Source organism: Haemaphysalis longicornis, unplaced genomic scaffold (genome assembly GCF_048455015.1).
Source record: "Haemaphysalis longicornis isolate Haplotype H1 unplaced genomic scaffold, Haemaphysalis longicornis Haplotype H1 scaffold_4, whole genome shotgun sequence".
NCBI lineage: Eukaryota > Metazoa > Arthropoda > Arachnida > Ixodida > Ixodidae > Haemaphysalis > Haemaphysalis longicornis.
The window spans coordinates 60,903,979-60,917,286 of NW_027526361.1; the positions used below are offsets into that span (position 1 = coordinate 60,903,979).

At 48.2% G+C, this 13,308-nt stretch overlaps 1 protein-coding gene across 2 annotated transcripts in view; it reads left to right on the forward strand.

Moving 5' to 3' along the window:
* The window catches only part of Qvr (glycosylphosphatidylinositol-anchored protein quiver), a 44,184-nt gene that overhangs the window by 3,272 nt on the left and 27,604 nt on the right, over nt 1–13,308 (forward strand). Inside the window, exons 2-3 of one of the 2 annotated variants that reach the window (XM_077706937.1) lie at nt 4,134–4,184; nt 9,017–9,157. In XM_077706937.1, coding sequence (XP_077563063.1) covers nt 4,134–4,184; nt 9,017–9,157 — 192 coding nt within the window. The remainder of the gene's footprint in view (nt 1–4,133; nt 4,185–9,016; nt 9,158–13,308) is intronic. The other variant, XM_077706938.1, reaches the window with a different exon arrangement.

Sequence of the window (13,308 nt, forward strand, 5' to 3'; positions counted from 1 at the left end):
GCGGTTTGTCCCTTTCGCCTCGCTGCCCTTGCCTAGCTGTTCAAATGACTGCGTTCAAACGCAACTGTACGTATACGCAAGCCCATACCCACGCTTTCATTTTTAGCCCACTTCTCCTCTTCCAATCTGCACCCGTTTATCTTTTGTTCCTCCCTCCACGATTTATCTTCTTCTGCCCCATTACCTCCTTATCAGTGAACGCGCAATGCGTTCTCCAACTCCCCCCTTCCCCCATCCCTCTCACCAAACACAAGCTGTCGCTCAGTCAGTCATCTCTCTTCTTTTTCTTTTATCGGGTTTTCCTTTTGCTCAATGGCTTTAGCTCAATGGCGACTCTGAAGCTTGAAATACACACACTGCTTTCAGGTATCTCATTCTGCCGATTCTTTTGTTTTCTATATGTAGCCGACACCACAAGTATAGCGGTGGCGTCATGTGGAAGTCACAAATATAGCACTGAATGTCTGCGTAAAGCAAACGCAGCACGTCCACAATGAGATGAATCAACGAAAGGCTGCGAACTTAGTGCATGATCGAATAAACAAGGTAAAAAAAACTTACTACTTGAGTACTGCATGACATCTTGGTTACCGACCAAAAATGTGAATAGGTGATTATATCGCAACACACACGCTCTTAAAAAAAAAAAAAAAAAAACGAAGGAAGCTCACACTAACGCGTATGACTTCAGGGTCGCGAAGCTGTACGCAACCTTCACGACCATCATGACGGTTTAAGTTCACGATTGCAGCCGATTTGATTCTTTTTCGCGGCCGCATAGACCTTTACTCCGTAATTGTTGCTATAAAGGTGAGCTTTCTTCATTTCTTTGGAAGTGATAATCACTCTACATCGCATTGAAGGCATACGCTATGGACTGTCTTTCTCGTTCCGAGCAAGTGCTGCCGCGATTACGGCGAACACTGGATTTTTTTTTCTTCTTTTTGGCCAATCTCGGCCACTTTAACTAAGTGGGTATGCATTGCTTGATAAAAGTGCACCGGGGACGCTAGGCGCTCGCCGCGAGGCGATCCCCTCACATTAGATGAACACACCCTTAACCTTATAATACGGTTCGCCACTAAGAGCGGTCTAGCGCGAGTTATATAGCGATGGCCTACACCAGTGAATGGACCATTCAATGCTGAACAATTGTCCTGTGGAAAACTGATGCCGCCTCCCGAAGACCACGAACTCATACGAGCCCCCTTCAACCATAAATCCTCCCCTCCCAACTCCCCCCCAAGGCCTCCGGCCTTCCCTTTTTGAATAAAAGATTTAACAACAACAACATACACACTCGGCATTTCCTTACTTTTTTAAACTGCCGGGCAATCGCCGCGAGCCACGCGCTCACGTGCGCTCGGCATTTTCTTGGTATTTTTAACTGCGGACACGAAACTCTAATGATTTGCTAAACAGACTCGCTGTTAAAGGAAACATCAAAAGCAGCCGGACAGAAGCGTTGCAAACATGCAAGCTACTGCGTGTCCCGGGGCATACAATCAAACGGCTCGCAATAGTCACCGTTCCCTATCCATTAGTCGCCGTGCTTCATCAATAGTCTCCTCTGCACGTGGCCTGGTTCGTTTAAATTTTCAAGGTAGATCCGAACGAACACCGCGCAGATACAACAAGCCCCGCGAAATCGTCCATGCCTTTCCGTCGCAACCATTGGCTCCCTCGCACTGCCCTTTCTGACGCATTTCAAGTTTTAGCCAGTTGTATAATGGAGTTATAAAGTGTTAACGTCCCTCACATCTATCATGCAGTGCGCCGAGCTTGTTAATCGGGGCGGGGCTGCCTTTGCCGTGGCGGGCGGAGAGCGCGAAGGGGGGGATCGCTTTTTGTGACTGAATGTTGGCAAGGCCCGCCGGCGCGACGCTGATCGGTGCGTTAATTAACTGATCCAAGCGTAGGTCACGGCCTGCGCAAAGCCGAATTGCAATTTTTTTTTTTTTTTTTGCAACGCGCAGCGCGCGTGTAAGTTGAAAGGGCCTTCGCGTTAATTTAGGCGCGAGCACCAGCGATACGAGTTTGTATGCACCTAAACAGTTTTTTTCTGCCCTAATGGCATACTGCTTTTAGGTGTGGTATCTACAACGTATAAAACTTCTGGGTTTTCATCAGCTGTAGTAGTTTTTAAGCCGTGACAAAGGAGAGAGAGAAAAAAAGACAAGAAAAATGTACATGACAGTTCGGTATACACATAGGCACACACGAGGGAGCTCACAAGCTTTGGGTTAGCGACTTCTAGATTGTTGTTTTTGTTTTAGTTATGTATTTTCCTTGGAATCGTCTGAGTAACAGTACCGAGATTATTATTATTATTATTATTATTATTGTTGTTGTTGTTGTTGTTGTTGTTGTTGTTGTTGCTGTTGTTGTTTTAAACCATCACTGAGGTCTTCTCAGCTGAGGAGACCGTCTACATTTTATTGTTTTTATGTTTTTCATTCCCTGCCCAGTGAACGTTTTCCCTACGTACCTACCCATAACTGCTCGTCGAATGTTTGTGCGGACAGTTTCGGTTTGCTTCAGAGCCGGCCTTCATTAATATTTTCCTAGCGTACGCACACAGCGGGGCGTTGAAGGAAGCGGTCGGCGGCGAGGCATCTTCCCGGCGCCAGACAGGGCGTCCCAAGGCGTGTCCCGATCGGCGCGTTATAGCGGCCGCTGCGGACAGGTGCTCCTGACGTCCCCCAGGCTCCCACGCGTCGGAGCGTAATCATGTCGGGCAGAAATTAATGCCCCGTACACGCACGCGCTGCGGTAGCCTATTTTGGGCGGCCGCCCGATTGGCCGCTCGCTTCCGCAGCCCAGATTGGCTTCACATGCGGGATGACGTCGACACCGGGATTCCTGCTGCTGCTGCTGCACGCTGTGGCAGCCGACAGATGGCGACACGCGCCCGCAGGCGCGCCACCTGTCGTTCATTGTAGTAGTTATCCGTGGTGAGATGTGCACTTTCTTCCGTCGGTCTTGCACGCCTGCGGCGCTTCCGCTTATCGAGAAAGCTTTTTTTTTTCTTTTTTTTTTTCTGAAATTGTAAGCTTAGCTTTCTGATCCCAGAGTGATTTTTGCAATGTCCTCAGTAGTAGCGAAGCACGCAATAAAGAAGCTGGAACGCCTTAATTGCCGCACGTCTGAGGATGAGGGCGAGTATACTTAACTTGCAGTATGCCATTTAGGGACGGGGGGTGGGGGGGACCACTGAGTGCAGTCCAGCAGCGACTTCGGCACAACGTACCGCCTGGGCTTTTTGGACCCTGGGGTCAGAGTCACTAACACCAGCTCCCATTGATCAATAGAGGGGATTAGGCGAGTTATGAGTCAACCAATTTAATATGCGGAATTCGAACAAAGTTACAAACGTATTTGACCCGTCGCGGTGGCTCAGTGGCTAAGGCCTTGTTCTGCTGAACCCAAGGGCGCGGGTTTGATCCCCGGCAGTGGTGGCCGCTTTTTTGCTGAAGGCGAAAAGCAAAAACACCCGTGTGTTCGATATTTCGGCGCAAGTTAAAAATCCCCAGGAGTTGAAAATTAATCCTGAGCCATCCACTGCGGCGCGCGTCATCGCTTGTGTAGCGTCGGCGCGTCAAACGCGTTAATGAATAACAAACGTATTTGATCGGTTGTTGTTCCGCAGTGATGTTCATTACGTTCCATCTCATTAATTAATAATTGTACCGTAACCGTTTTTAAAAACTTTCATTCCCCTTGTTCGGATATGATGTCACCGCGCTGTTCCTATTCCGTCGAGTTTTAATCAATATAAGCCCAGATTATGACGAAGAATTTGCAATTAACTAGGGTTCTCAAGGAGGCGCGTGCGAGGAGCTTGAGTGTCGTCCTATGTACGTAACTTGCCCTCGCTTCCCATAATTTCTTTTTTAGTTTCAATTTAACCCGGTTGAGTTTAAAAAAATAATCCAGGTAGTTTTTTTTTTTTTTTCCCTGCAGAGTGATCGAAACACGCTCGGTGTTTCTCGCTCTGCTAACACCGCGATCTCTTTTCCTCTCCCTCTCTCACTTTTCTCTCTCCCCGTTCCTTTCTCCACCCGCCCCGCGTTTTCGTCGATGACTCCCTTGGGGAGGACGCTGTTGTTGACCTGTGTCTCTTTCCGTTTCAGCTTCGCTTTTCGCGACGTTTACTTACGCCCTGGCCGAAGAAGAGTGCCTGAGTGAGTGTCGTCGATTTCTTCCCTCCTCCTCCTCCTCCTCCTCCTTCTTCTTCTCTCTTTCCTCGCCCTTCTTTTCTTTCGCGTGGCACGCGAGGCAGTAGTCGTGGTCCGGTGTGTAACGTCTCGAATGGAGCGCCGGACCACACAATGGGGGCGCGGAGGAGTTGCAGCTGTTATGCGGTGTATACATAAGGACGGACGGGCGTGGGGCGGGAATGAAGCAAGGGCCCGTGGCAGCAAACACATCTCGCTGGCGTCTTCCCGCGCAACTGTTCCTGCGAGTAAGCTAATGGGTGCAACCGACGAAACAAAGCAGGTTTGAAAGTGCTGAACTATATTGAGGCTGGCATCGTGAAGCACGTTACGCGTTTTGTGTGTGTGTTAACATACTTTCAGGTAGTTAGTAAAAGACAAGAAGAAATGTTCTAATTCACTTTCTCTTTAAGTCAGAACACAAAATGTGATGACTGCGATATAATCATCCTCCTAATGAACGTGCAGCAACCCTCATTGTAATTAAGTCATCGAAACAGAAAACTGTCTTCGTTATAAGCGATACTTTGTTAAAACCGGGTATGATATGCTCTCTAGGCACTGTACTGGGGAAAGTAAAGCACTTCGAATTAAGCGATATTTTGAACAAAGCCATTTCGCTACAGTGAGAATCTACTGCACGTGTTATGGTGGTTATAGGTGGGATTCATAAGAATCTTGCGCAGCAAATTGACCAAACTCTGGCAGTCACTTCGCCACCTCGGACGGTATATATCGATCGGAAGAAAATTAACGGTGGGTGACTTCGTGACGAACCATGTGTGTGCGTGCGGACGAACACATGTTTATGTTGTAGCCAAGAATGCATCACATTATGTGGTCGAAAATGACTTTCTGATGTCGCCGTGGGTGGCGCGGTTTACTGGGCGAAGTGTTGTTGCGACGTGCTTAAAAGTGTTGTGACGCTTAGGAAGCGACCGAGCTAGAATAACGCCCCGTGGATAGAAAGCCGTCTACCGAACAGTGCAATTCTGGTCGGATGAACGGTAGGCGACTTGCTGTTCTCAATGGCTTATGGCACAAGTGCTGCTACGTAAATATGCTGCTACCTAAATAAGCTGCTGCGTAAACATCACCAAATATTTTGCGAGAGAATACAGAAGAAAAAAAAAACGCCACGCGGAGGCGTTCATCTGACCTAGAAAGGATTGGTTAGAGAAGTGTCACGTGACCATCGACGTTTGAAGCTATCCCGAAAGTGTTGATGTCACACCTAGTTCGCGGCTTTAGGTATCGAAAAACGAAACTACGCCGCCGTGGCTGTCGCGACAAAAATATTTAAAGCTCGTGGGCGAATTTTCCCGTGTCACGGCGATTAGTACATTCGTGCGCATTGCTTGAACAAAGAACAGCGGTACGAAAAATTTTCTTAAGTGTGCACTCGTTTAAATCTTGCTCGTTGTGAGAAACGTTAGGTGAGGTTCGAATGAAGTTGCAGTGGTGTGCGTACGTTGCTATAAACGCGTTGTTCTTTGTGTGAGAGTGTTCACACCTGCCCTCCAGAAGAACGCTTAGGCGTGGCCCACTCTCCTTGACGACGTCACGTCGACGAGGCTCTCCGCCTCGAGTGAAGTGATAGACGCCCGGTCTTTGTTGATCCGTTACGAAAGGCCGCCGCGTTTCTTTGCAGCAGCGGCGACGACGACGCACTCCGTTTGCGTCACGACCACATCTACGTTGAGCGAGAAATATTTCAGGGCGGTGCGTCTGGCTTTGTTCCTCGTGCTTTTTTGTAGTCTACTGTTCGTTCTTCAAGCTTCTTTTTGAGAAACGAAAAATAAACACATATCTGCGCACGAGCCCGAGAGGACTTTACGCCGGCGAAAAATAAACACGGGAGTGCAGAACGCATACAACAGGATTAAAAAAAGAAGAAGAAGAAGAAAAGGCGAAATATACGGGAAGTATTTTTCGTATCTTTCTCTTCAAAATGCAAAATAAGAAAGAAGAAGTTTTAAACGTTTTCGAGCCGGGAACGTACACATCAGCGAGGGTGGTATTCTACGCCATGGTTCCTTCCCGCACTAGCAGAAAGCGTCTTCTTGGGGGAAAATGACACTTTGGATAAAGTTTCTTGTGAGCAATTAAAACGACTACTGAATACGCAGAAATTCTTAGGGGTATAATAATTTCCCCGTTTTAGGGGGAAAAAAACAAAACGACCAACGTTTCAGCCACGAAAAATGGCTGACCTTTACAGGCTGCTTCGGCCAAGACTGCGAGCATTTTTTTTTTGTTACTACAAAAGGCTCGCCTAAATAAAGTTTATTCCTCCTCCTCCTCCTTGCTACAAAGAGGTTGCTTGAAAGAAAGCGCAGAACTACGAAACGCATTTTTAAAAAGCTCGGGGGGTTGCGGAGCACGTTTGGGAAAGCACTTATCGTGCTGACATGTTAATTACCTCAAGTTTGCCAATTATCTTTCTGAATAATATTTGCCCACTAATTAGCGTGAAGAGGATGAAGCCGCATTGAAACTGCTGAGAATCCTGTTTCTAGAAACTTTGTTTTTAACAGAATGCTGCCGGAATGGCTTCGGTCTTCTGCGCTGCGTCAAACTGAAACTGGATGACCCTAGTGGTGTTCGGGGTAGCCATGGGGCGGTGCGTGAAAGCGTCGGTGAAAGGCGAACTGGTGGAACAGATGCTGAGCTCAGAAAATGGGGAACAATAATACGGAAGCAGGGGAATAAAAAATGGTGCCAGAACGACGCCCAACGTCATTCAGGAAGACGGGAGCTTACAAACGGTGTTAAAGGGACCCCGCTCAACTTTTTTCAACTTTTTTTGAAATCTTAAATGCTTGCAGAACGTAGACACCCAACACATCCAGTACTTAGATTAGGGGGTCGCAAGTACATCAGCCAAAAATTACGGCTCTATGCCAGTCAGATAACTTGTAAACTCGCTCAAAAGATTTTTCTCTCTTTCCCAGTCTTGACGTTCTTCGACGGTCCGAATTACGTCACTGAGGCCATGTAGCGGCTGTTGGCCGGTCTTCCTTCAGTTGCAGCAATGAACGCTTTTCGATAGCAACTTTAAAAATAAAGCCACAAAAATAAAGCAGTATCTGGTGCGACGAGCAAATCACGCAGTGCCGCTCCGTGCTGGCGATAACTGTAGTTTGCTTCCAGACGCGAAGGAAAGAGTGAGAGCGCTTATCAAAAGTGTTTTAGGGTCCCTTTAATGCGGGCTTGTTGGTACATACTTAAGGTTCGATAACAGCGCTAAGACGGGACAAAGAAAAGGCGAGACGAGAGTGGGCGCTTACTAACAACAAAGGCTTCGTTGATTGATTGTAGGGTTTAACGCGCCGACGCAACGCAGGCGATGAGGCGCGCCGTAGTGGAGGGCTACGGATTAATTTTGACCACCTGGGGATCTTTAACGTGCGCCGAAATCTCGCACACACGGGCATTTTTGCTTTACGCCTCCATCAGAAAAGCTGCCGCCGCGGCCGGGAATAGAACCCGCGACCTCGTGCTCAGCAGCGCATTGCCTTACCCACTGAGCCACCGCGGCGGGTAACAAAGGCTTCATTTCACCGCAGCTGAATATATACCCTAGGAAATACAGAAAACAATAAAACACAAAATTCATAAAAGTGCGAAGGTAAAGACTTGTTTCTATAAAATGATGCACACGCGGAAAGGTAACGATCCATGACTTAGGTAATCGTCAATCGACGCCATGCTGACTGAATTGTCGTTTCGTGTGTGGGTAACGTGGGCCTCGAAAAAAAAAGTTGCAATTTTGCAGCCGCCCCATTCGAACAGGATGCGCTTCCTCTGTTCGCATTTTGGTGGAGGCCTGTAGCCGAGCCGGGTAAGTGTAGCCTGCCGGCTGGCGTGAGCTTGAGTCGCGTGAATTGGGAGATGCGATGAGCTTCTTCCAGTTCCTCCCACGTATTATAGACACCGAGCTGTAGACGTTTTCTAGTTGCTGTCTTTGGAGGTAGCGCAAGGGCGGCCTTGTAGGCTTGGCGTATGGTGATGTTTAGTTTTTCTTCGCGGGTTTTAGGGCCAATAACGGTGTCCCGTACGTAAACCGGCTAATGAGGAGGGCGTGAATGACGCGCAGGGTGTCAGTTTTTTGTAGCCCAAATCGCTGATTGGAGACTCTGTGGATGAGGTGCATGAGTTGGTTGAGAGTCCGTTGGAAGGGAAGGATAGTCTAGGTGCCTGAGCCATCTTTTGTATTGTGAGGCCTGGGATGCGTAGGTGTGGTGCATTGGGGACGGCCGGGTTGCTCATTAATGGTAAGTTCTGCATCTGGTATGGGATCTGGACTGGGTGGGATTTCTTATGTGTTCTTTTGCCCAGGGTTAAAAGGGCAGATTTTTCGGGGCACACTCGAGTCTTCGGGCTTGCAGGTATGGTTGGGTGACCTGAATGGCTGCTTGAAGTGCGTCCTGCTGGTCGCTCGGAGGTCCAGTGGAGACCCAGAGCGTTAGGTCGTCCGTGTATATAGCGTGGCGTAGATTTTAGATGGCTTTTAGTAGGGGCAATAAGTCTCTCATGATGACGTTGAAGAGTAGTGGGGATACTACCTACCCCTGCGGAGTGCCCTTTGGTATGGTTTGAAATGCGTCGGATCTAAGGTGTTCGATGCCCACTGTTCGTGTGCGCTGGGTGAGAAATGAGACGAAATTCAATGTCTACACTGAGAAATCGAGTAGACACAGCTATGGGGGAGCCCCATTTAACGCGCCACGAAGGGGCATTCTGTGAATTTGTAAGGGTGACTCACACACGTGTCTATCGTATGCGCGTCCTCGCAGACTCGCGCATCCAGTGCTACGACTGCAACTCGGAGCAGGAGCCTCGTTGCCGGGACCCGTTCAACCACAGCGAGGAGAACCGGCCCACGCTGCGCGAGTGCCAGGGATGCTGCGTCAAGATCGTCAAGCGGCACGGAAAGCGTACGTCTCTCTATTTCTCTTCCTCTATCTCTCTGCTTGCGCGCACGCGGACAAATTAGGAACCACAGAAGACACCTCGATTTCTATTATAATGATATTCTAGTCTCGTTCACCGAACTTGAGTGAGGTCACCATTTCGGCATCTTTTCCCTGCTCTGTAACGCCTTCTCAACGGGCACGTGCCTTTTTCAAGCTCAGGGATTAAATGTGAACTTATTGTATCGACTTTCCAAGTATACGTAGATCTTGCAAAGCGGCACCTGTGTCCTTAACTGCACATAGCCCCGCGCATAGGCCTTTGAGCGATTTGTTGTTTTGTTTGGCGCAAAGAAACTCTCCACAGTTCAGCACTGCTCGGTGTGCTCTAACCAATGTCTTAATCCTATAAGCACTACTCGCACGCCTTCTTGCAGCCGGTATGATGACTTCCACGTGCCAGATAATCGCCTAAAAAGAACCCATTGGGCGCCCAATGCGGCCTACTGGTTTGGTTCCACGCATTGGGATCCATTTTCTTTGTCGTCTCTCGGTTTTGTCAACGACCACACCCTCTGATACGCAGGGCGAAGTGCGAAGGCCGTGCCATCATCCGTATGCGGAGCACGTCTTAGTAGTTAGACCCTTCCCCACCGCTCTGTTGCTCGCGCTCAGCCCTGCCGAATATTGTTTGTTTGAGGCTTTACGTTTACCTTGTTAGTTCGGGAGAATATAATGAATAAAGGAATTCGTAATGATGACCTGCTAGTTACCGATAATGATGACGCAGCCTGCGAACGCGGTTTCAGATTAAGCGTCCACGGGTCGTCTCCCTCTCCCTAACTTTTAACGCGTAGCATGCGTTGCCGAGTACCGACACAGCCCAGACCGTGTAACGGACCCGCATTTGCCCAAAAATGCATATTTCGCGGAAGTAAAATATTTAATTGTTATAATAGCATAAATAGAGATATTTGTTCGAAGGTAATTTAAAAAACAAAATACAAAAAAGACAAAAAATGGTGCAGTTTGCACAATTTGTGCAAGGCTGGAGAAACAGCGTAGCTGGAGGGTCGACCTAGCTTCTTCCGGTTTTGCTAAGTTTTGCTACACTGTAAAAAAAAATTTGGTCAAAATGACGGAAAAGTTCTGGCAGCTCTATTTCCAAGCGGTTGGCTTTCAAATTGACGGGTGGTCGTCAATACCAAATGATGGCGTTTTTAGTCATTTTGACGTCTTACTTGTCATCCTGAAATACAAATTTGTCGTCAAAATGACGGGCTGACGTTTTTTCATTATGTCATTTTGACGTGTCCTTGTCAATATGAAATACTAATGGCCCGTCAATATGACGGCCTGAGTGTTTCACAGCAAACCGTCATTTAGACGTCAAATGTAAGTAAAATGTAGTCTTCGGCTGAACTGCCCAATTTTCACATTCTGTGGGCAGTAACTGATAAAAGATGCTACGACGATTAGCTTCAGTGCTCACGTATTTATTGCTGCAGAACGGTACATAGCAGAATGGATGCAGGAATGCACAGCAGACTTGTGGCTTTCCTGCTGATTTTCTGAAAAGCCATGGAAAAACCACAGCACCTGAAAAACAGAACAATTTGTATTGTGATTAGGTGGAACCTGACATTAATGGTATTTGGACAAAATTGCATATGATAGACAACAAAAAGGGATCAACCTACACAAAAACAGGTGGTGGACAATGCAAACAAATATGACAATACTGTGTTAATCCAATCGAAACAGCATCTTTTCCATTAGCTTTAGGAAGTCAGCGACTTTTCAAGAATACTAGCTGTGCAAAAGTTAAATGGAAAAAGTTTGGTATACGTAGTATGTGCATAAAACTGGCGTAAAAAGATAAAAAATAAAAACCACATTTCAATAAGCCACGTCACGCTGTGTAACCACAGAACAAAGGAAGCTGCCAGAAAGTCACAGTAGCTTTCTTTAGTACGTGGCCGCAGCGATGAGAAAGTTAATAAAACATTAACCGTTATCGAGATGAAGTTGCTCCACACTCATTTACCTTTGCAAACTCAATCGTCAGAGTGAGGGTGGCCGTGTCGGTAACAAACGTTGAACATGAAGAATCCACGATGACGGGTGACACTTCCTGCTTCACAGTATTGTTGTGGTGATGCTGTCGTGTCCGTCTACTGCTATGAAGGCCCGCTGGAGTCCACCCATCTTCGAGCCTGCATGGCGACAAAATTACTGCACTTACACACCGTCGCAGTTGAACGAGCGATGCAACGATCGCGAGTAACAGTTATGCGTACTTTGCACAAGAAGGCGACGCACGAGAAAAAAGACGCGCAGAGTTTACATGTGTCCAGAAGCTCTTGGCCCGTCAAGTTTAAGCAGTCGTTAGTCTGCTCGCTTTCTGCCCTTTGCACGACCCGGTGAAAGAGTCGACAGCCCCCCTACCCTTCCCCACCCCAACTTTCGGAACAAGCGACAAGTCATTGCTTATTACCGAGTTTCGGCGGGTGCGTGGGCACGATCAAAAGCGTTGTTTCACGCAAAATTATATTAAAACAATGCATACGCGTCGTGCACTTAACGAAACGCCCGCCTACTGCGGTGCCGAAATCAGCCGCTGTCTATTCCCGCCCATTTCTTCCCATGTCGACATTTCGAAACTGTGTCAGTTGGAGACAAAATTCATCAAAACGCAAACGCGTTTCCTGTTTGGGGGCAATTAAAAAGGGCTAGAAAAAGTAAAAGCTCCAGGCCGTGCAGCGGCCGGCGCCGTGGTGGTCATCGTTCTCACGGCGCAGTTTATCCCTCGCCGACCGCTCGCACCGACGAGCGTGCTGCCCTGTTCAAGCTACAGATGCAGAAACACGGTTCCAGTTTCTGACACGACGGTCCTCATAGTATTCGAGCCAATATACTCTGCACACTTGAACTAGCCTCACAATTATTGCGTTCGCAGATTTTATTTATTATTATTTTTTTTGCGAGGAAAAATCTCTTGATGCGGTAAATCGTTCACTTACCGCTATCAGATGCACTTGCTCTGTTGCTGCAGCTCCGTGCGCATGGCTGCTTGCTGAAGGAGACCAGAAAAGAGACGTTTGCTCCGTCGCAGTTTCAAAGAAGTATGTGTGAGCCCCCGACACAGGAAAGGAGGCCAACCCAGACGCTTTCCGAAAACAGAAGAAAATGTCCCTTCCTTCCTCCTTCCCCGATCGCGCGGACTGCGGCGGCCGCCGCGACGGGAGACAAAGGAAGTGTCCCTGGAAAGGCCCCCACTCCCCACCCCCGCAACAGGCAGCGCTGCCGCTCGGAAGGGTCCCCTACGAAAGGAAGCATTCTTCGACAATCCGGCGTCGAACAAGAAAAAAAGCAAAAGGCCCCACCGGCGACTGCGAGAGTCGCCTGGGGCGGCCAATCAGAGTGCTGTATTACCGAAATCAGTTTGTTTGTTTCCTTTCGCTCCTTGTTCTATCCCCTCTCCCACCGAGTTGACAGCGAAACAACAGTCTTCACCATTTACGTCGACTCCCTGTAAAAAATCACGGTCACTTGGCCGTAAAAGTGACGGCCAGTTTTTACAGTGTAGGTATTTCTAAGCTTTGCTAAGATTTGTTAGGTTTTGCGATGTTCGCGCTAGGCTAGGCTAAGTGCTGAGGGGTGAGGCCAAGTTTGGCCAGATTTTACAAGGCCGTTCCGGTCGGTCCCCCACACTGACAGCGGACCCCAGGGTGGGAAAAGATGGGTCAAGTCCACCCCTGCTGTTTCTCCAGCCTTGCACCACTAGTGCAAGCTGCGCCAATTTTCTCGCGTTTTAGTAGCCCAAGAAAGACTATCACATTTAAAACGCTATAGTAAGTGGGGGCGCGTACGCATATGCCCCTTGTGCTCACGCTTGAGCAGGTGCTAAAGCTGGCTTCACCGTTATAATACCCTATCAGCGGTGGTGCACCCTTTACAGGCGTGTTTTTTTTTTCTCTTTATTTTCTTTTTTGGCTAATGTCAACGTATTAAGCTCAAGCTTAAACGGCTCCGCTGTTAACAATCGTAATCTTTCTCCCCGAAGGCACCGTTCCGGGGCACCTTGCCGCATGCCGCACTCACTGCGCGTCTCGTCGGCCAGTAATAGGGGCGAATAGAGACGGCAGACATTTTGACTACTGCCGCCCAAGTGT